At 42.0% G+C, this 20098-nt stretch overlaps 3 protein-coding genes across 4 annotated transcripts in view; 2 read left to right on the forward strand and 1 right to left on the reverse strand.

Moving 5' to 3' along the window:
* The first annotated feature begins 1146 nt into the window (after positions 1-1146).
* Positions 1147-5014, forward strand: ccnd3 (cyclin D3). Of its 2 annotated transcripts, none has more exons than XM_085274042.1 (5): positions 1147-1693; positions 1766-1981; positions 3162-3324; positions 4059-4201; positions 4270-4569. In XM_085274042.1, exons 1-5 carry the CDS (start codon positions 1460-1462, stop codon positions 4333-4335), a joined length of 822 nt encoding a protein of 273 aa, XP_085130168.1. In that variant the 5' UTR covers positions 1147-1459; the 3' UTR covers positions 4336-4569. The 2 variants fall into 2 exon arrangements, with proteins under 2 accessions (XP_085130168.1, XP_085130167.1); XM_085274041.1 differs by having other exon boundaries at positions 1149-1693; positions 4427-5014.
* nuak2 (NUAK family, SNF1-like kinase, 2) lies at positions 5009-14360 on the reverse strand. Its single transcript, XM_085274039.1, has 6 exons — positions 13888-14360; positions 9890-10010; positions 9310-9461; positions 8342-8407; positions 7968-8220; positions 5009-7876 (listed from the first exon to the last, which is right to left on the reverse strand). Exons 1-6 carry the CDS (start codon positions 14125-14127, stop codon positions 6831-6833), a joined length of 1878 nt encoding a protein of 625 aa, XP_085130165.1. The 5' UTR covers positions 14128-14360; the 3' UTR covers positions 5009-6830.
* A 3887-nt stretch (positions 14361-18247) lies between these two features.
* Positions 18248-20098, forward strand: part of dstyk (dual serine/threonine and tyrosine protein kinase) — a 29254-nt gene continuing 27403 nt past the window's right edge. Inside the window, exon 1 of the mRNA XM_085274043.1 lies at positions 18248-19435. Coding sequence (XP_085130169.1) covers positions 19237-19435 — 199 coding nt within the window. The 5' untranslated portion in view covers positions 18248-19236. The remainder of the gene's footprint in view (positions 19436-20098) is intronic.

Genomic DNA, 20098 nt, shown 5'->3' on the forward strand with positions numbered 1-20098 from the left:
AGTGAGCAGATACCGGTTCTGCATATGGTTTAAGGACCACCTTCGGCCCTGTCAAGCTCTCTTAGAATAACTTCCTGTCTCCTGGAAGGAAGTTTCAAAAGACAAGAAAGGACCCCGCTTGTCTCATTGATTTGCTCTCCTGATATTTAGACTGTAGTATTGATATTTTAACCTTTGCCTTTGTTAATTCCCTGAAACACAAAGCAGCTGAAACTGATTAACAACGCCCTCTGCAACTTAACTAACCAGATCAATATCTCAGAGGTTTACCTGACTCGATGCTTTAGTCTGACTAAAAAAAAAAAATGCTTCTTTGACTTTTTTGAGCAGTCTAGATTTGCTGTTGTGCTTGGGTTTGTTGTCCTGTTGCAGAACTAATTTCAGTCAAGCTTTAGCAATCAGAGGAGTTTATTGTGGACACAATGCAAGGTGCCCTCCACCACTGTGTTTATACCGGTACGCTGTGCTTGGTTTTCACCAAACATAGTGCTGTGCAACATGACCAAAACATCTCAACTTTGCTCCTGTTTATCTAAAGGACACTGTTCCAGAAGTCTTGTTTTCTCAGGTGCAACTTTTTAGAGAGAAAAGACTTTCTTGTGAGAACCCTTTCAAATAAGCCATACGTGTTCAGTCTTTTTCTAACTGCTGTCATAAACTTTAATATTTAGCATGCTTGCTAAACCGGTAGAGTCTGAGATGTAGTTGTTGAGTGAGTTTGAGTGAGAATTGGCTTGAATATAGTTGAACTAAATGCCAACTACAGAAGTTGACCCAAACTGCTTTAGAGACAGCTAGGCACATTTATATTCAAGGTCTCCAAAAAACCTAGTTTCAAAATACATAAAAAATTGAAAGGTTGATTTTGTAAAGTAAATATTACAGTGGTTTAGTGATCATTAAAATGTGTTCAGTATTTGTAAGTTAATGATGACTCATCTCATAAATCCTGACACAGCGCTGTCCTCTATAAGCTGCCTTTATAGGCAGAAAGTGTTGGTATCGACAATACTAGACCTGTATTTACTTGGTATCAAATTTGCTGAATGGCACAGAACAAAAATAAACAAAAAAGAAAGTTCCTAAATAAGGCTATGAGATATGGGTGGATTTTTGTTTAGAGGTCTTCGAGATTTCCAGGGGAAAAAAATTCCAAAAATATTTTTAATTTTTAGTAAATGTATATGCATTTAAAATGGCAAGGAAGACAAGAAGAAGACAAAATGCAAATAAGCTGGAAAATATTCAGCTTTAATTTTTGTTTATTTTTTGTGGGCTAAAATAAAATTCAGTTCAGTTTGAAATTAATACTCTTAAAGAAAATTAAAGAAAAAATATTGGCTGAAAATGGCGTTATGTCAGCAGCTACTGGACAGCTAGCTAAAAGAGGAATGGCCGCCATAACGGACCGAAGCTAACGCTAGCTAAACGGTTTATTGATGCTCCTTCACTGAACTGGATGTGCCTGGAAATGGAGGGCTTCAGAGTTGATCCGGAGATGGGAAATGTTAGTGAAACAGAGCAGGCTGTGGTCCCCCGGGCGAGCAGGGACCACGCTATGACCGGTGATCTCAGAGTGCTACACAACCTGCGGGCCTTTGAGGAGACCAGCCGGGTGACCTCCCCCTTTGACGGGGTGCAGACAGAAGTCCAGCCGTACATGAGAAGGATACTAGCTGTGTGGATGTTTCAGGTATACACTCATCAGTCACAGTGTAATTTTCCACCTAGTTCAGGTGAAATAAACCAGATTTCTGTCTGACAGGTGTGTGAGGAGCAGAAATGCGAGGAGGAGGTGTTTCCACAGGCGATGCGTTACCTGGACTGTTACCTGAGCCGTTTTGCAGTTGAGAAGACCAACCTGCAGCTGTTAGGGGCAGTTTGTATGTTCCTGGCCTCCAAAATGAGAGAAACGATCCCCCTGACTGCCAGCAAGCTTTGTGTCTACACAGAAAACTCCATTTCAGTCTCAGACATTCTGGTAAAGGCATTAACTATTATAAAGGAGCTAATATCCTTGATGTTTATCTCCCCCCAAACAGCACAGAAAAACTACCACCACTGACCAAGTCTGGGTTATAAATAAATAAATAAAAGTAATAATCAAATGCACAATTAAGTTTGGTCGCATAAGTCTGAGGGATCCCACATAATAAGTGAATAAATGAATCTGCTTTTCCCACTAAAATAAAATGTATTTATTTGACATCCTTGATGCTTTTTATGCTTCTCTTAAAGCACTTTTTTAAAACCTCTTTAGGCTTCTAATAAAAGAAATTGTGAAGGGATTATACTTATTTTATTTAACAGATCATTACTGGTACATCCCAAGTATACACAGGGAGGCTGGATTTAAACCCAGGACCTTCTTGCAGTGAGGCGGTGTTGCAAACCACCCCACTGTGACCCCTCTTTCTGTTGCATTTATTGCAAATATTCAAAGCGACCTCATGATTTAACTGAGCCTCCAGTTTGTCTCTTTTAAAAGTGGAATCTGTAATACTTGTTTTCCATGGATCTCACGATAATCCCCAAAATCAACACTGTTGCTTCTTAATCTGTGGATAGTTTTCCTGTTTTGGCCGCATCCAGAAAGGCCAGCTACATTCCCATGAACCTCAAATATCCTGGTGGTCAAATGAAAATCAGACGGCGTAATGACAGTCTTGTAGCTTTGCTTTTGTCATGAATTTCATGAGAGGACATTTATAAACTTGACAGAAATGCATACTTTGACCAAAGCAGTGCTTCTCAAACTGTGGTTTAGGCCTCAATGATATGACATTGGGCAACTGCAGATGGATCGTGGACACACCTTTCAATACTTTTATTCCATCTGAAAAGGAACAACAGTTGTAATATTCATTGAAGACTAAGTAGAGACACTTATTGGTACGATTTCTAAGGGCACAATTTTATCAAGGCCATTTTAGAAGATCTTTGTAGGTAGGAAGCCGGAAATGTTCCCTTTTCACAATCATTTTTTTGACCAAAGGCTTGCAGGCATGCACACTGTTCAGGACACGGGGGTTTGACTGAGGGGTTAGGGTGACCAGCACTCGTTGGCTGATCTGAATGAGCGTTCCTGCTGTGGGATTTTGATGGTGGACTGGTTTCAAGGAATGTGTGTGTGTGTGTGTGTGTGTGTGTGTGTGTTGCAGCACTGGGAGCTGGCAGTGGTGTCAAGGTTAGAGTGGTGTCTGGCCTCCGTGGTCCCCTCTGACTTCCTGGAGCCAATTCTTCACGCTCTCCCCTTTGTCCGACCTCCCCACCTTCAGAACATGCGCAGGCATGTTCACACCTACATCGCTCTGGCTGCCATGGGTACGTTGCATAACTGAGTTACCTAAACATGAAATGGTATCCCCAAATGAAAGACAATATCAGTCAATTTAGTGTTCAATTTAAGGCAGACAACTAATGGAAAATACATTTTAACAAAAAAAATCTTGTAATGTAATGAAATCATCTCATTTACACCCCCCTGTAAAACAATCCGTGATAAGACTTTTTACTTCATGATCATCAAGGGACTATTTAAGCCGTGAACAGTGGGCATCAAACAGCCCCAACCATGATTACGATGTGTCAGCAGTTCATTTTGGATAGTGAGAGCAGAGTTTGTGTAATCCTGCATTGTCTGCTATGAAAGACCTGCATCCAGCTATTCAGCTGGCCGAGTTCCCACCTATCTCTATCTGCAATACTGCCCGAGGCTGCAGGTCACAGGGATACAGTTAGTTGCTGCTCTTTCAGGCAGCTGTTACACATTTTCAGCCCCATAAAAATAAGACATTTTAACCCACTCTAAGGGTGTAAAGCAAGAACTGAATGGCTGAGTTTTTGTCTCACCATTTCTCCTGCTTCAAGCAATTAGGATATCATATTATCCTGTTCTGGGAAGTGTCTGTTTTAAGCTTTTAGGTTCATCTGTCAGGGTGTGTCGAGCATGGTGGCGACCATCTGTCTACCATCTATTTTCTTTCTCAATATTGTGTGGACAAAGTGCTCATTATTAATAGAAGACACGAAAGTAATAAAACGTTTTTAATTATCAGAATGCAGGTTTTCAGTCTTCCCGCCCTCCACTGTAACGTGTGCCTGCGTGAGCATCGCCACGCAGAAGCTAAAGCTGCTGGACGCTGGCGTGTCTGCAGATTCAGTGATAACGTTTTTGGCCGACCTTTTGGCCGCTGATCAGGTAAGGCTAATGTTTAACTGACTGAGTTTCAGGCAGTATCTCTTTTGACTTTGCCCTTTCGTCAACAGCGATGGGTGTATTTGTCGTCTTTGATCAAACAGCCTGAGAACTGCTGCAAACAAACCACTGTTTAAAAAGCATCTTAAAACATATCCATGATTATATGTGCGGCCTTGTCACCGCTGACAAATTCATTGTTTCTATGTGAAACGTGGCCCCGAACAGAACGCCCTGCTCCTCTGCTATGACCAGCTCAGGATTGTGTTAGAGCTCAGCCTGCCCTCCAGTTTTCAGGATATGGTTTGCAAGCCAAAGGAACACGGATCAGGGAGCAGTTACACCCCTGCTGACATTCAGGATGTTGTACTGACACCGACATCCCCACCAGAGGAAATCAAACTAAAACACTCCTCCCTGCCTTGAAAAGTTTACTGCCAGGAAATGAAACGAGAAGGCCAGATAAGATGGAAGAAATTCATCTACGTGGCTCTTTGATTAAGATTATTTTTTTGTGCATGCTTTGTTTAAGAGTGTTGTTTTCTGGAATCGCGTAAGCAGTTTTATCCCTTGATCTACATAAAAACCTGCTGTGACAGTGAGAATTAAATTGCACCCAATCCTGCCAGCAGTGTTTGCACATTTTAATTGTTACTTTTTGCAAATCTAATACTAGTGATGGTGGTTCTGTTAAGTTTAAACTGAAGTCTGTCTGCGGTTCGGGCTGTGCTGAATGCAAATGAATCCTGTTATACGCCAATGCAATATCTGTATGAAGGCCATTAACAACACTGGCCAGCAAATGAGTTGTTTGTTGTCGTTTTTTTATTGACTTCCTCATCCCAGCAAGGACAACACAGCAGAACAGTCACACAAATGATAAGCCAGTAACTTTGGCAGACATGGTTTAAATTAAACCTGAAATATATGGGATAAGGGAAAGGGAGAAACAAAAACAATGAAATGCCCACATTACAACAAACACATTAAATTATTTTATAAAAGCAAAAAACAAAACAAACATCCTACAAACAATATTTTCCTTGTCACACATGAAAATCAAAGATCATTATGTGAGAATGAGTTTTACCTTCATCTTAATACAATCCATCAGATTCCAGAAATTAAGAAAAAAAACTTTCAATAAAAAAAATAAAAAGTATCTTTTGCAAATGAACAGGCTTTCAATTCCTGATGAGCCTCCTTCATCAGAACCATGTTTCTGAACAACATGGTTCTGCAGCTTGCATCAATGGCTTTGTGCAACTCTTGTTACATGACACTGATACATAAATGGTGTATTTATCAGGTTTCAGTGGCCTGAAAGTGCTATTCCAGGCACTGGCTTAGCATCCAAATTAAAATCAAACATACATGCTGATGTAGCTGAATACCAGGAGTATTTCATAAAGCAAGACAGAGCCAGGTAGCTACGAAAATATCTGGTCAAGCTTAATTAAGGATCAATACCTGCATTTATGATTTTAATTTGAACTCTAGTTTTGATTCAGTGACTACTTTTTGGCAGCGCTATTTTTAACTGGTGTTATCTGGCCTTATAAAATACTACGCTGTTCCATAACCGATGATTCAACTTCATAAAAAACCCCCAAAACAAATAGTAATTAGTTGGGGAACTTCATACTGTTGATTTTCAAAACAAAACAAAACAAAAAATAAAATAACTGGGCCCCACCTGTTTTTGTAAAACTCCCACACGTGTATGTAGACTCAAAGGCTATTTGTGCACTTGTATCAGCGCAAGCTAGCAAGCAAAGGCAGGTTCGACTGGTTAGGCCAGTAATTCATAGGGTCACTATTATTATTCAAGTCATTATCCAAACACAGAACAAGTCATTTCAGGAAAAACATTTATATATATAAAAAAAAAAAAAAAAAAAAAGTCAGTAGTCCCTGTTTCAAACATCAAAACTTGGCACATTTTGCTGGGGATTTTTAGCGCCAAGGTTTTCCAAATCTGCTCTTTGGCATCTGTGAAATGTTACCTTACCCATAAACAAAACTCATTCCAACATCGAAACTGTTTGCTATTGCCGTCATCATCCTAGACAAACATCATGTTGACAGAAGATTACGAAGCTAGAATCCAAATAACACTCATTGAACTTTCTCAAACTTTCTTGTTGACAATAAACCACAATGCAGAGTATTCTGCTGCTGTAACTCGGACACAAACCAGCTACATTCAATCAGATCTACTGTAACTGTATTAAAAATGTCTCCCGAATTTCTGTCTCTGAAGTGCTTTTGGTTTCATTGTGAATTAATTGACTAGCAACCTCTAACAATGAAAACCAGAGTTCAAGCTCTCTTCTCCTGAGACTGTTTGATGAAAGTCAAATTGCACTATGTAACATTTCCTTTGCGTAATTGCATTTCCTTATTTTAGTTTCGGTTAAATCAAATCGACCATCTCAAATACAATCAGTCTTCTCCCTTTTTTTGGTACTGTATTAATTCCTGAATTCTGCCAAAATGATCACCTTACAGTGTTCTGGTATTTTCACACAACGCACTTTGGCTTTCATGACCACAATATTGTTAAAGTCACTTCAAAATTCAGGATGACCACTAATTCTTTAGCCAGCATCTTGTCCCTTATTACTGGTCTTCAGCTTGCATTGGAGCTTCTTATGACCATGGCCTGTTTGTAAGCCTCTGTGACGTTATCACAGTCTGAAATCGAAAAGGCACTGTCAGCCACTCCAGACTTGTAACAGTCCCAGGACCTCAACAGCCCATCGGACAGAATTCTGTCTTCTTGGATGTCCAGAAGGTTATCAGCAGAAACGCAGCCTCTCATGCTCGCCTTGGCTGGTTTATCCATTTGCATTGCTGGCCTCACGTGGTCTGGTAGATCCAGCTGATCAAAGGACTCTGAAGATAAAATGCTATCTTCGCTGATGGCTCCGCTTGGTCTTGATCGGCCACCTCCATGAGGCAGAGATGTCGCCAGCTGGTCCAAAGACCCAAACTCATGTAACCCACCAGAGGAGAACTTTCCATTACGCTTGAGGATGCCCTTCCTGTAGGGTGCTGAAGGGCACTCTTTCGTTTGCGTTACCAAGCCAGAGTCACTGTTCTCTGGAGATGATGAGTAATACCCCGACTCTTGCTCAGCAGGCTTCTTTAGGATACCTTTGCGAGGCAGCTGTGCAGCTGAAGGTGCTTTACCTGGTGCAGACAAGTCCAAGATTTTTTGTGGCTCCACTAAACTGACAGTTGATGTTTCGCTTATCGACTTCTGTTTCACACTGTTACGCCTCTTCAGAATACCCTTGGAGGGCCGAGTGTCTGTGCTACCCTCGTGAACTGCCTGGGTGATGTTATTCTCCTTATGTGACCTTCGCAGGGACCGTTGTCGGACTACATCCCCTGCACTGCCCTGCGTGCGGAGCAGGCAGCGCATCTTGGAGCCATTCTCCAGTAAAGGCCTGGATGTACGACGCAGCCAACTAGCAACACCGGCCAGCCCAGCAGGCTGTGATGTTGACGGAGATACTGGGGCAGAGGTCTGCTCCACATGACTGCTCCTTCTCTCACACAGTAACGGCTGCGGATAGCCCCAGTTGAGCCACCAGTGACCGGCAATCTCCTCTATTGTAGCTCGGCGGTCAGGATTCACCATCAGCATCCAGCGGATGAGTCCACATGCATCTGATGGAAAGAAATGGGAAAAATCAAGACTCCTATAAAAGCTAAAATATAATTTAGCTTCACTGAGGAAAAATCCGTTTTAAAAACTTACCAGAGGGTTTGTTTGGTTTCCGGTAGTCTCCGGTGCTGATCTGCTGCACTAGCATCTTGTGGTTGTTCCCGTCAAATGGCATGGTTCCGTGAACCAGCGTGTACAAAAGCACCCCAAGAGACCAAGTGTCCACCTCTGGGCCATGGTACGGACGCCCGTTGACAATCTCCGGGGAGGCATATAAAGGACTGCCGCAAAAAGTCTGAAGTAACTCGTCACCGTGGTAGAGGTTCGACAGCCCAAAGTCTGCAATCTGTGAGAACAAAAGATGTGATGTGAAGCGTATTTTCCCATTGAAGTTCTTCAGTTACAGCGCATCACTGTTAGTTATAAAATGCGTAACGCAGGCTATTGATTTCAATCCACGTGCATACCTTAACATTGCCGTTGTCATCCAGTAAAATGTTCTCCAGTTTCAGGTCCCGGTGTACGATTCCGTTCTAAGAGGAAAAAGGATTTATTTTTGTTTGTTTGTTTTTTTCCTTCAGCTTTGTTTCATGCATGCTGTTAGGGATCGGTTTACTGGGAGTTGTCTGCATTACGTAGAAAGGATTTGCTTTACTGGGTTACACCACATTATTCTCTAACAGAAGACCTCTCTGGTACGTCAGCAGTGCCTCATTGTGCTGTGCTCTGTAGGGGGGCATGCCTTTGACTCAAGTTTGCATTTGCTTCACTTACAAAAAAAAAAAGCAGGTCAGCTACTGCTCCTTACATATGAGCACTTGCTGTAGCAACGAACACATTCTTTGTGTAGCGTGGCGTTCATTTATTGTTAAAATGCCATCATGAAGAAACTTTGGAATTTGTCGCTGTGCCAAATGTAGGTGATATAACAGATGGCCTTTCTCTGTTGAATAACGTGGATAAATAAATGTTTAACGAGACATCAGACCTCTGTAAAGAGGTAAAGGACAGGTGGTTAACACAGTAATATGAAAGGGCAGGTCACTCAGCAAATACTGTCTAGCAAACGTTTATTTATAAATGCTTTGCCAAGCAGAGCCATGATAAAATATAATGTTCACTGAATGGTGGTAATTGCACAGCTCTGGGCTTGCTAGAACAACCGATTGCTGTGTGTGTGTGTTCTGTTCCTTCACACCCTCATTAAACTGTGAGACCATGCGTGTGCATGTTGGGATTGCTGGCCTTTAGCCTTCACTTGGTCTCAGTACAGACCAACTGTTCATTTTCCCCCAGGCTGACAGTGAATAATACCCATTATGTAACTTTGGAGGTGCCAGCGCCTTGGAAAAACAGTGAATCTGAGCGCAGCCCTGTGTCATTAGGCTTAAGACAACAGCAGGTTGAAGATCCGATATGAGAAAAACTGCCTTACCTGATGACAGTAGTGGACAGCTGACACAATCTGCCTGAAGAAATGCCTGGCCTCCCGCTCGGGGATGCTTTTCTTGTCACAGATGTAGTCATACAGATCCCCCCGGCTGGCATACTCCATGACAATCACAATTTTGTCCTTGTTCTCAAATACTGAAATACAGAAGAGCAGAGCTCCTTTGAATTCAACGCTTCAAACCATTTGCAATACTTGAGCTGTGTGAGAGACGTCCATTATCTGTGCAACCGCTAATTTACACCAATTACAGCTATACAGCAAACAAACGTGCACTGAAGTGGAGAAACGCTGAGTGATGACCACCTCATCAGGCGTGAGGGGTGCTGGAAGACACGGGGCTCTGCGCATTATCAGCGGCGCCGGATTACGGCAGGAAGTTGCCACTTACGTAACTCTGCATCAGACTTGAGCACAAAGACGTGCGTGACAAAACTCGGAATCTCAAACAGAGAGACTCCTTCCCCCCACCCAAGATATCACGTTTGTATGTAGTGTGTGGGACAGAATGATTAAAGTCAAACCCAAACATAGTCATTAGCATTTTGTTTTTGAAATAATGTACCTTCATATATGGTGATGACGTGCGGATGACAGAGCGAGGACATGATCTCGATTTCTCTGCGAATGTGAATCAGATCTTGTTCATCCTTGATCTTCTCCTTTCTGATAGATTTTACGGCAACCTTTAAGAAAGAAAAATCAATAAAGTGAGAGGTAAGTAAGAATGAGCTCATGGAATAATTAATCATCCAACAGGGAATCAAACTTTTTCTTCCCCCATGTAAGGTCTAAACCACTTTAATGGGCTTCCTTGTGTAAAAAGGGTTAGAAGTCTGCTGGAGGGGGTTACATGAATAGAGACAAAACAGGGAACGAGTGAGCCTGTACTCCAGCTCCCTCCAGCTTCTAATGCTAATGACAACTCTAATGGTCTAGACCTCGAGGTGTTTCAGCAAATCTAATTTTAACACTCAAAAGGACACAAGAGACTGTAGGAGACTCAATAAATGCTAAACCACAAGGTGCACAAGTTGGGGAAAAAAAAAAAAATCAGTGACAGTAATATTCACGTCAACTTTATCCAACTTTACTGGTTATGTTGCTCAAATAAGGCATTTTTTAAAATCAAATTCAGGTCAAAAGTTGCATAATTATTGATTAAAAAGCAAACAAAACCTTAATGCAATGATCAGCAGAGGTATACTAGATAAGTCATGTCTATTAAGTGCAGTATGGTTTAAAAAAAAAAATAAAAAAAATCCACAAATCAGCCTCTAGTTAACATACATTGCCGTCCTCCCACTGCTTGTTTGATTGCGAGTGGAACAATGAGCATTGAACTGAAACCTGTGCCGTTTTGAACTCCGGGTCAAGTATTGTCTGTTTTAAAGAAAACTAGAGTTGGCCGTTAGGTCTGCGAGGCCCACAGAAGTAAAAATTTAAATGTGAATAGCATCTCAGTCTGAACTCGCAGGCAAGCTGTATTCATGTCATTCTGTTGCCCATTGGAAGCGCAGATGCTTGGGATTCCTCTGTGCGCCGAGTGCGTCATCAGTCCACCCCAAGGTTGAAGAGGTGCTGTGAGGCACCAGATGGTGCAGGCGGTGGGGTGTCCTCATTTCTAACCCTCGAGGTTCCAGAGACAGGAAAATGAGTAAAGCAGCGACTTGTCATATCCGTGTCAACGCGTGACCTGTCTCCCCGTCGTGAGTCACTGTCTGGCGTGGATGCTCTTGCAAATAAACCCCCGTATTCCCTCCACCCGGGCCCGTTTCCTGACTCTGAGAATGGAGGTTTCCTGCATTTGTTTGCGTAGCTGTCAGACAGGCCTGAACTCACACTCATGACGAGTTCACATCCTTGTGAGGTTATCTGTGTGTGTGCAATCTCTGTTACAGACAGTCTGCTCCACGTAATAAGCACAGAGGGGCTGAAATCTTTCACATTTCACAGCAAAGACTCAAACCACATTTCTGCACAACACACACAACTCATGAGCCACCATTATCCCCCTGGCCATTTGCACCAGACAGCCCTGTTAAAATGTAGGCTTAGTGAAGCTTTGTAGAGTTTTAATCAGGTTTTAATCAGGTATGCACAAAATCATGGGTCGATCCAGAAGTTTAAAAACTACATTTTGGGACAGATTTGATATCATTAATATCCTTTTTATTTATTTTTATTCCAGGGAAACAATAAATCATGATATAAAAAAAGCATGTTTAAGGATTTCTTAAGATCCTTAGATCAGCTCTTCAGACCATCTTGGAATATTTATCCCATGCTCAGCTGATGTGACAACACAGATGAGTCACGCAGGTGAGTATCGGCCTCTGAAATCAGTAAATGGCACTTTGTTTACAGGTATACGGAGTCACTTTATCTAAATAAAGCAAGTATAGACGCAGTCTTAGGAGCTCAAAAAGAAGGCAAATGGACTTTAACTTAAAGAAGTCTGGTTTTTTTTTTTAAGGCTGTCATGACCTGAATGACTGAGAACCTACACAGACATACAGACAAGTATTTAACCAGTTTAACTGTGGAGCATGAGTAAAAACGCCCCTGGGAACTCTCTTGCACAATGAATTAATTAACAGCTGATGCAAACCAAGTCTAGGGACTTAACTGGGGCGTCTGAATACACAAACAGCATTCATGTCAGGCACCGAGTGGCAGATCAACCCCTATCCTGATGTATGTTGACACCCCACCCCCCAACCTACCTTACCCCACCTCAGTGGATTATGCAATCAGACTTTTGCACTTAGACAATGGAAACAGCTGTAATGCCACAGCACGCAAGATGAAGCCACTGTTTGTTTTTGTGTCACTCCCCTGAGTCAATGACACATCTCTGTTCATTATGTTGTCAATAATCAGGCGTGCAAAGGCTTCTCTGCTAAATGCCATTTGTTGGGTGTGAGATTCAAAACACGTATGTGGGCTAATCAGTATTTTGATACTTAAAATAAAATAAAAAAATTGTAGGTTTGAAGCATCAGGAAGCTGCCAGACACCAACTCATTTCTAATAAAAACAGCAGAGCCAGTCGGTGAAAGAGCAGAAATGGGCGTGTGTGGACACGGCTCAACTTGTATCACTGCATGTTTACTGTAAGCAGCAAAGGGAAGGGGAAAAGGATTCTAACACTTACTTCCTTGACTTCTCCACTTTCACAAAAGCAGGACTTTTAACAAAGGGCATTTCCGATAAAGTATGAAACAACAGCCAAGTCAGGCTTCCCAAGAAAAGGCCGAAGTATCTACAGCAGGAACGTTTAGTTTTCATTTTAAAGTCTAGATGTGGGCTTTGATTTGTATCATTTTAACACACTTTCCGTTTCCCGGTATGTTCGATAAGCCACGGCAAGTAAACAAACCATTAGGCAGCAAATCACACGTTTATCGAGAGAACAAAGATTTTAATAGGTTCACCAAAATAAACTCAGGTGCCAGTTTATTATGTGGGTTTGTTTAAATTGGTTTTAAGTGTTGTTGTTGAGTCAGGGTTTGTTTTGTGGTACCACATGACCCTGACCCAGTCCCGTACAGTATTTTTTAACTGGTCTCACAATCAACCCACTTCCACATTCCTTTCTAAAATATTTAGAAGCTAAAAATAAAAGAGATCCAAGATCTTATAATCAAGGGGAAACCCCCCCCTCCTTTTTATGCCTCTTTTAAGGGCTTATCTTTCTAATGTTTTAAATTCCTCGCATTTCCCCTTAGGCCATGGAGAGCTGGAATTTACCTGGAAGCCCAATTGCAACCCCCGCATCCCCCCCCCTCCTGTTCCTTTTATCAGAAAAAAAACCCAACAAAAAGAAAGTTACCTAAACTGCTTCCTGGGGAAAATAACTTACCCAGCCCTCACATGGGCTAATTTAAAAAAAAAAAAAGAGAGAGAGAGAGAGAGATAGAGGTTATATAAAATGCCTTGTGATAAATTTCTGTTGAAACGCCATGATAATGACCTCAAACTGGAGCAGATCTCACTGTTTAACCTGAATACACCATGAAGAAGCATGGGCAGATGCTTGCATAATTGCATTTGCGCTTAAGACAAATTTAAGCGCTTATCAAGCAGATCAGAAAGAGTCTGCGGGCTGGCGAGGAGGAAATTATTAGATCATGGTCAGTATATTCCAGTGTGAACGTAAGAAAAGTCCATAAATAAACACACTGAACCCTTCGGCAAACTTTAGCCAATAGACAAACACCTCAGGAGAGATGGCAGGCGCACTTTCAACTTTATTACTTTACAATCCGCCTTATAAAAAATTAACAATATTATTTTTCTTACAATCCAGCAATACTTTGCTTTTTTCAAAGTGAACGCTCTGCGGTAGAGTTTCCACGCCTTTATTTGAAAATTCAAATCCAAGCGAGCTCTACCTGTTTGCAGACAGTCAGTCACCTAAAAATAGCGCTCGCTGTCTAAACAACAGGTGGCCGATGGGACAAGCAGTCCAAAGACTGACGTGAGACTGACTGCAGGTAAAATGTGATCAGATTAAAAATAATAATAATAATAATAAAAGAAAAATAACACCATGCTTACCAGTCTACCGGACCTTTCCTTGGCCTTCTTCACCTTGCCGTAGGTTCCTTTTCCGAGGGTCTCCAGAAACTCGTACCGGTGTTTCAGGTTGTGTTTGTGGTGGTGCCTCTTCACGGCTTGTTTTTTCACGGGCACCTGGAATTGAGCTTTCCCGAAGGGTGTGTTTTCGTCGTGAAAAGCTCCCCCGACGGACGGCCTGTTGCAGGCTGACGAAAGACGGGCAGCGCGTAAAGCATCCATGCCGACCCCCGGCAGAGGTGTTGTCTTGTGTCGCTTTACTTTCAGAGCCAGGTATTAAAAATGCATTCCCTCTGTGTGGAGCCGCAGGCACGCTTCAGGTTAAAGTCTCGATATAAAGTCTTCAGCTGAGAACTGCAGGTTAGTGTGATCAAGAAGCTGTAGGCAGGAACTGGAACATCTGCGTGTTAGCTCGGTAATGCTGCTGAAACTCAGCAGCAGGTAGGCAAGAGTGAGGGGGAAAGCGGCGGAGCACCGCCCGCAGACGGACACGTCAAATAGTGGAGGGGGAGTTTCAGGTAAGGGAGGAGCGCTGGATCTGCTGCACCGCGCATACCGTGGAGTGAACAAACAGAGCGAACTAGTTCATGTTGGATTTACTGGCTTCAGCTTTATTTAAAGTTAATGTTAAAAACAAGAAGAAATGATTCAGTGTTGCCTGGTAACCTCTTTTAATTCCCACACATGCTTTGTTTAGTTTTTTGTTTTTGGGTGATTGGTGTAAAAATCTGTGTTCCGCAGAAACAGACCAAGGACACCCCACGAAGACGAAAAATCAAAAAACAAGTGGGGCATAGAAGTTGAACAGGTAGTTGCAACATATCCAGTGGTTGCATTTAAGTAAATTTACTCAAACGACCGCCATCTGAGGTAACCGACATGTTGACCTACTTTGCTGGAATATTTCTATCTCATGTTACTTCTAATTCACTCACAGTTTTAGTTTGAATGCACATGGCTACCAAACTATGTTATAATATTGCAGATCAAACAGTAGGCCCATACACAGTTATTAAAATAAACTGTCTAAGCATTAATGCATCATAATATATCTATTTACATAATGTTATTATTTAAAATATATATATAAATACAATGAGGTTTGACCACGAGAGAAGACAGCAGTGCTTTTTTTATGTGATCATGTTCACATAACGCTTCTTCTGTGCATGATGGATCTGTATCATGCGTTTGTGGACGGCACAGGGATTTGTGGAAGTGTTCCTCAGCCCATGCAGCAATTTCCATGACAGAATCACACCTGTTTTTGATGCAGTGCTGCCTGAGGGCTTGACGACCACAGGCTTCCTTTCTTTAGATTCTCAAAATCTTTTGATGATATTATGTACGGTAGCCGATATCCCATTTCCCCCTATTCATAAGAAAGAAAACCTGCTGGAGTATGAATATAAACATAAACATCCACACACACGAGATCTCATATATGAGAATAGTAGTGCAAATGACCCAGTGTTGATTATAATATTAATGCTATCAGCAAATGAGGTAAATGATGACATATGATACTATAATCCTCTGTGATAAAATGCAGATGGATGGTATAAGAGTGTGTGGTATTATAAAGTGTTGTTGTGCATGTGTAGTTTAAAAATGTATTTAAAACCTGAACAGGAGTAAAGCATTACTTCTGACAGAGGTTTGTTGCTTATTTTGAAACCACTGTGTAATCACTGGAGCTTATGCCTCAAAGCTATCCTCTTAAAATGTGATGAATAAGCCAGCTTCTTTCCTATCATTGCTTCTTGCTTCTTCTTCGTTTCCAATGAAGTAGAGAAAAATACAGTTGCATAAATTGGCTTCCACAAGGGCAAAAAATGAGTTTTTTTCTTTTGCTTTCTTCTATTCCATCAGTGCACCGCATTTTCAGTCCTGACTGACTTCATGCAGCTATTTGTGTTTGGATATTCTGATCTAAATGGGAAGCCAGTGGTGAGCTGGGAGAAGTGAAATCTGGAACAGAAAACGTTTAGATGAATAATGTTGTTACAGCTATGGGCCACTGGAGGTCAGCAAGCAGTCACTGTTTGCAACACTGCAGGCTGGTTAACCTCATTTGAGGCCACACGTTCATCACTATATATTCAGTAAATACTTTAAGGCAAAACATCTGACAAGTGTTTGTCAGTCAAGACAAGATGAGCCGCCTTCCCTGATCTTCATGAATTAATACTTTAAGCCAAGCAAAGCTGCGTGTTCACACGTTCTGTTTTAACTGACAGGACCTCAAACTTTTATCCTGTTCTCCTTCAGAAGCTGAAAAGTCACATACAGCATTACATTTCACTGAAACAAACAAGCTGTTAGTCAAACTTGAACTGCAGTTTTTCCCACTCTGGTTGCCTGCGCACCCCGCAGCGATGCTATGCGTCAGCAGGGGGTCTGCTCCACATTTTGGGAACCAGTGTTCCAACTCGTTGGCCTTTTTCTGTTTACCGCTCAGTAATGTTTCACAGATTATTCACTCGTGCATGCAGAGGAACATTGTGAACAAATAAACAACAGTGATGTAGAAAAAAAAGAACACTAATATAAAAGTGCTTTCGCAGCACTTTTATATTGTTTTGGGAATCAAATCAAAATACCAGCTAGATAACCAAAAATGTTTTGTTGGCAATGAGGTCAGGTCAGATAAGGTCAGTGTGGACTGTGGTGTTCGCAGATGACATTGTGATCTGTAGTGAGAGCAGGGAGGAGGTATGGGAGGTCAGTAGAAGCAAGACAGAATACATGTATGTAAATGAGAAGGAGACAGGTGAAGGTAGATCACCTGGAGTCAACCATCTAAAGGAACAGACAGTGCACAAGAGGTGAAGAAGAAAAGTGGAGTCGGGGTGTAGTGTGTGGAGATGAGTGTCAGGGGTGATTTGTGGCAGAAGGATAGCAGCAAGCGTGAAAGAAAGCATTTACACGATGGTTGTGAGACCTGCCGTGATGTATGATTTGGAGATGGCAGAACTGAGAAAAACACAGGAGGCTGACCTGGAGATGTTAAAGTTTTCACTGGGAGTGATGAGAATGGACAAAAATAGAAATGAGTAGATTAGATCGACAGCTCAAGCTGAGCAATTTGGAGACGTGCATGTGCAGAGGAGGGACTGTGGATGCATTGGACAAAGGGTACACACATTTAAATCTTTATTAAAAACACATTTATTCTCTTTGGCATTTGACTCGAGTGCAACATACTTCTGGACAATTTTATTTTATTTTATTTTATGTGTTGTGGATTTTATGTGTTGTGGATTTTACTGTAGTTTTTCTTGGGGCTATATACTTTTAATGTATAGCACTTTGGTCAACGCTGTTGTTTTAAATCTTCTATATAAATACATTTGACCTTTGACCTTTGACAGGTCGCTAAATATTAAGCTGCCAGGTATGAAGACAGGAGGAAGACCATAGAGGTGATTCATGGATGTAGTGAAGGAGGACATACAGAGGGTTGCTATGACAGAGGAGGATGATAGGGGATAAAGTGAGATGGAGGCAGATGCTCTGCAGTGGCAACCTTTTAACTGAAACAAGAAGTTTCAAAAGAGAACATAAATGAATCTGTAAAGGGATTGTACATGTGATGTCCAAATATTATTAGTGTTATCTGACGCTATATCTGAAATATTATACATTCATTAAATCAGATCATATAAATTTTGGCAGAGAAAATATTCCTGATTTGATCTGACCTTAACTAACCCTTTCAAAGATATTGTTTATGTAATTCAACCTTTCTGCCAGAAGAGGGAGCTCACTAGCAGCTTGTAGTCCTGACACATCTCTGCACTCAGTTTCTCACTCTAATGGGCTTGGAATGGGGCTAATAACAGCCCCATATTACTTGTAATTTCTTAGTGTCTTTGTCTAGCAGAAGTTTGTCATGTGGAGTGATATAAAAATGATTTGAATGTAAAGAAATCCATGTGTCATGAGAGGTAACCGCATGCTGGATAGACTGCGAGAAAAGCAAGGAAACTTGTGGTTGACCTAGAATTAACAAATTATTAAACTAAATAATTAAACCAAATGTACATGCCGGTGATAGTATAACCAAACACAAAAGCAAGTTACATTCATTTCCTAGGATATCCATACATGTGTGCTCATGAATTAGTTGGAGAACTAATCAGTAAATCTATATATCTGCCGGGATTATTATTTATCATATATTAGACTGTGTGCAAAAAGCCATAAACCAGATATTTTCCACTCTTCTTTTTTCGTTCATAATTACTTTTTTCCCAGGCTTCTATATCTTCGCCTCCCGGTGGAAACGGCGTTCTCTCTAATGCCTACACTTCCCAGAATGCCGCCTGGGCCCCGCCTTTTCCCTCCGCACACCGCTCTCGTCGAGTTTCTGTTTTGCTGTGATTTCACTCCTGCTTCTCTCAGCTATGTGATTTGGACACTCCTCGCCCTGCACCAGCACCACTCTTCCTCTTCATCGCCACCACCAGCGACAGCACCCGGCTCGGTTTGGCCGCTGTCAGTCGTCGGTGTTCGGGGGTAGAGGATGTCCGCTGGCTCCACCGGGCCACTGTTGGTTAGGAACGGTCTATAGCGCAGCCTCCTCTGGAAAAAACGGAGGTTTTTTTTGGTGTTGTTGTTTTAAAGTCGTGCTTGGGCTGTTTTTGTCGTTGACAGGCAAACGCTAAAGCCGGGCCCTCTCTTTTAAACACGGGGCTGCACTGCTGTGAAAGTGTGCCTCGTTAGGTTAAATGGATATGTGTGCCGTGCCAGGCTAAGGTGGGGACGGATCGGAGATGCCCTCTGGCTAGCAACGCTAACTTTCAGTGGACCGTAGCTAGGTCGCAGAAGCACTGATTTCTTAGCGTTTTGGCCGACACAACATAGCCTTACAGGCGTGCTTTGGTTTTAAGACACTCAAAAGTTTGTAGTTAGTAACGAAAAAAACTGCGACTATCAAAAGGAAGTAAAAATGATTAAATAGCGGTAACTCGAAGCGGTTTTCTTCCACTCAAAGCTTGACGTGAAACTAGCCTAGCCGTGCTTGTCAACGGGACAACAACAAATGCCTTCTCATTCACGGGCACAACAGACTGTGGGGACCGTTCAGCACTGACACACTCCTACTTCATGTATGTTTAAGGACTACCTGTTAACTTGACTCATTTTCTTTCTTTTTAATTAACAAATGCTAGCAGGTGGTTTTGGGCGAGCATGGGAACTAACTAGTTAGCGCGCAAGGAAAGGTGTGTGCATTAACACATTTCGGGTTCACTCAAGGTGTTTGGCACCTGCTTAACCACTTAAATCGCATCGAGGACAAGGCAGCAGCAGCCCAGTCTGTTTAACATGGAGGGAAATGCGCAACAGCAGAAACCGACTCCTCTAACTCGGGAACTGACGAGAGTATTTACCAGCTACAACAAGCACTCCGTACAGCTGAAGAAAAACCTAAAGGAGACTAATGCTTTCTTCCGGGAAATACGGCAAAACTACAGCAATGCTTGTACATTGACCATGAGCTCGGCTTCAGCTTCTCTGGAGGCAGGTAGGTTTGAACACCACCTGGAAATGCATCAGTACTGCACCCATATGTTTGCATGTTTAAAGCACCCACAGCCGGGGTTACACTTAAGCATGCCGGACGGAAGTAAAAAGAAAAGGCTAACTGCTGCTGCTACTGCCAAGTGATTATTGCACCAGCGGGCAGGTTGGGAGCAAAATCCATTCATTTGGGTCAAAGAAAACTAAAGAGATTAACCCCCCCCCTCTGGAAAACATGTGCAGAATAAGTGCACCAAATATGCTGAGAATTATGCACTGGCTGCTTGAGTCATTTCTGATTAGATTGAAGTTACGGGTCACAGATTTCTTGAGATATATATTACTCGCCATTACATTTGTGTGTCCGAAACTATGAGCACTGTCAGCAGCATCATTTCATCACATAATTATCATCAGATAATTCAGATATCTGTTTCTGTGAAAGAAACGGACTAGACTTGATAATCATCTTCAGGAATTGCATACAGAGAGGGTCAGAGTCTGTACTCTTCCTCCTCTCCGTGTTGAATGTTCAAAGATAACTGAAGGTTAGCCATAATCAGCAGGAAAAAAAAAACGAGATTCATCTTGGAAATGTCCTGGGTATATATACCTGCTCTCTCTCTCTCTGTGTGTGTGTTGGGGGGCGGGGGTCCTGTACTGGTAT

Source organism: Mchenga conophoros, linkage group LG5 (assembly GCF_057382185.1).
Source record: "Mchenga conophoros isolate Kocher_MC1m ecotype Shallow Benthic linkage group LG5, M_conophoros_male_GT1.1, whole genome shotgun sequence".
NCBI lineage: Eukaryota > Metazoa > Chordata > Actinopteri > Cichliformes > Cichlidae > Mchenga > Mchenga conophoros.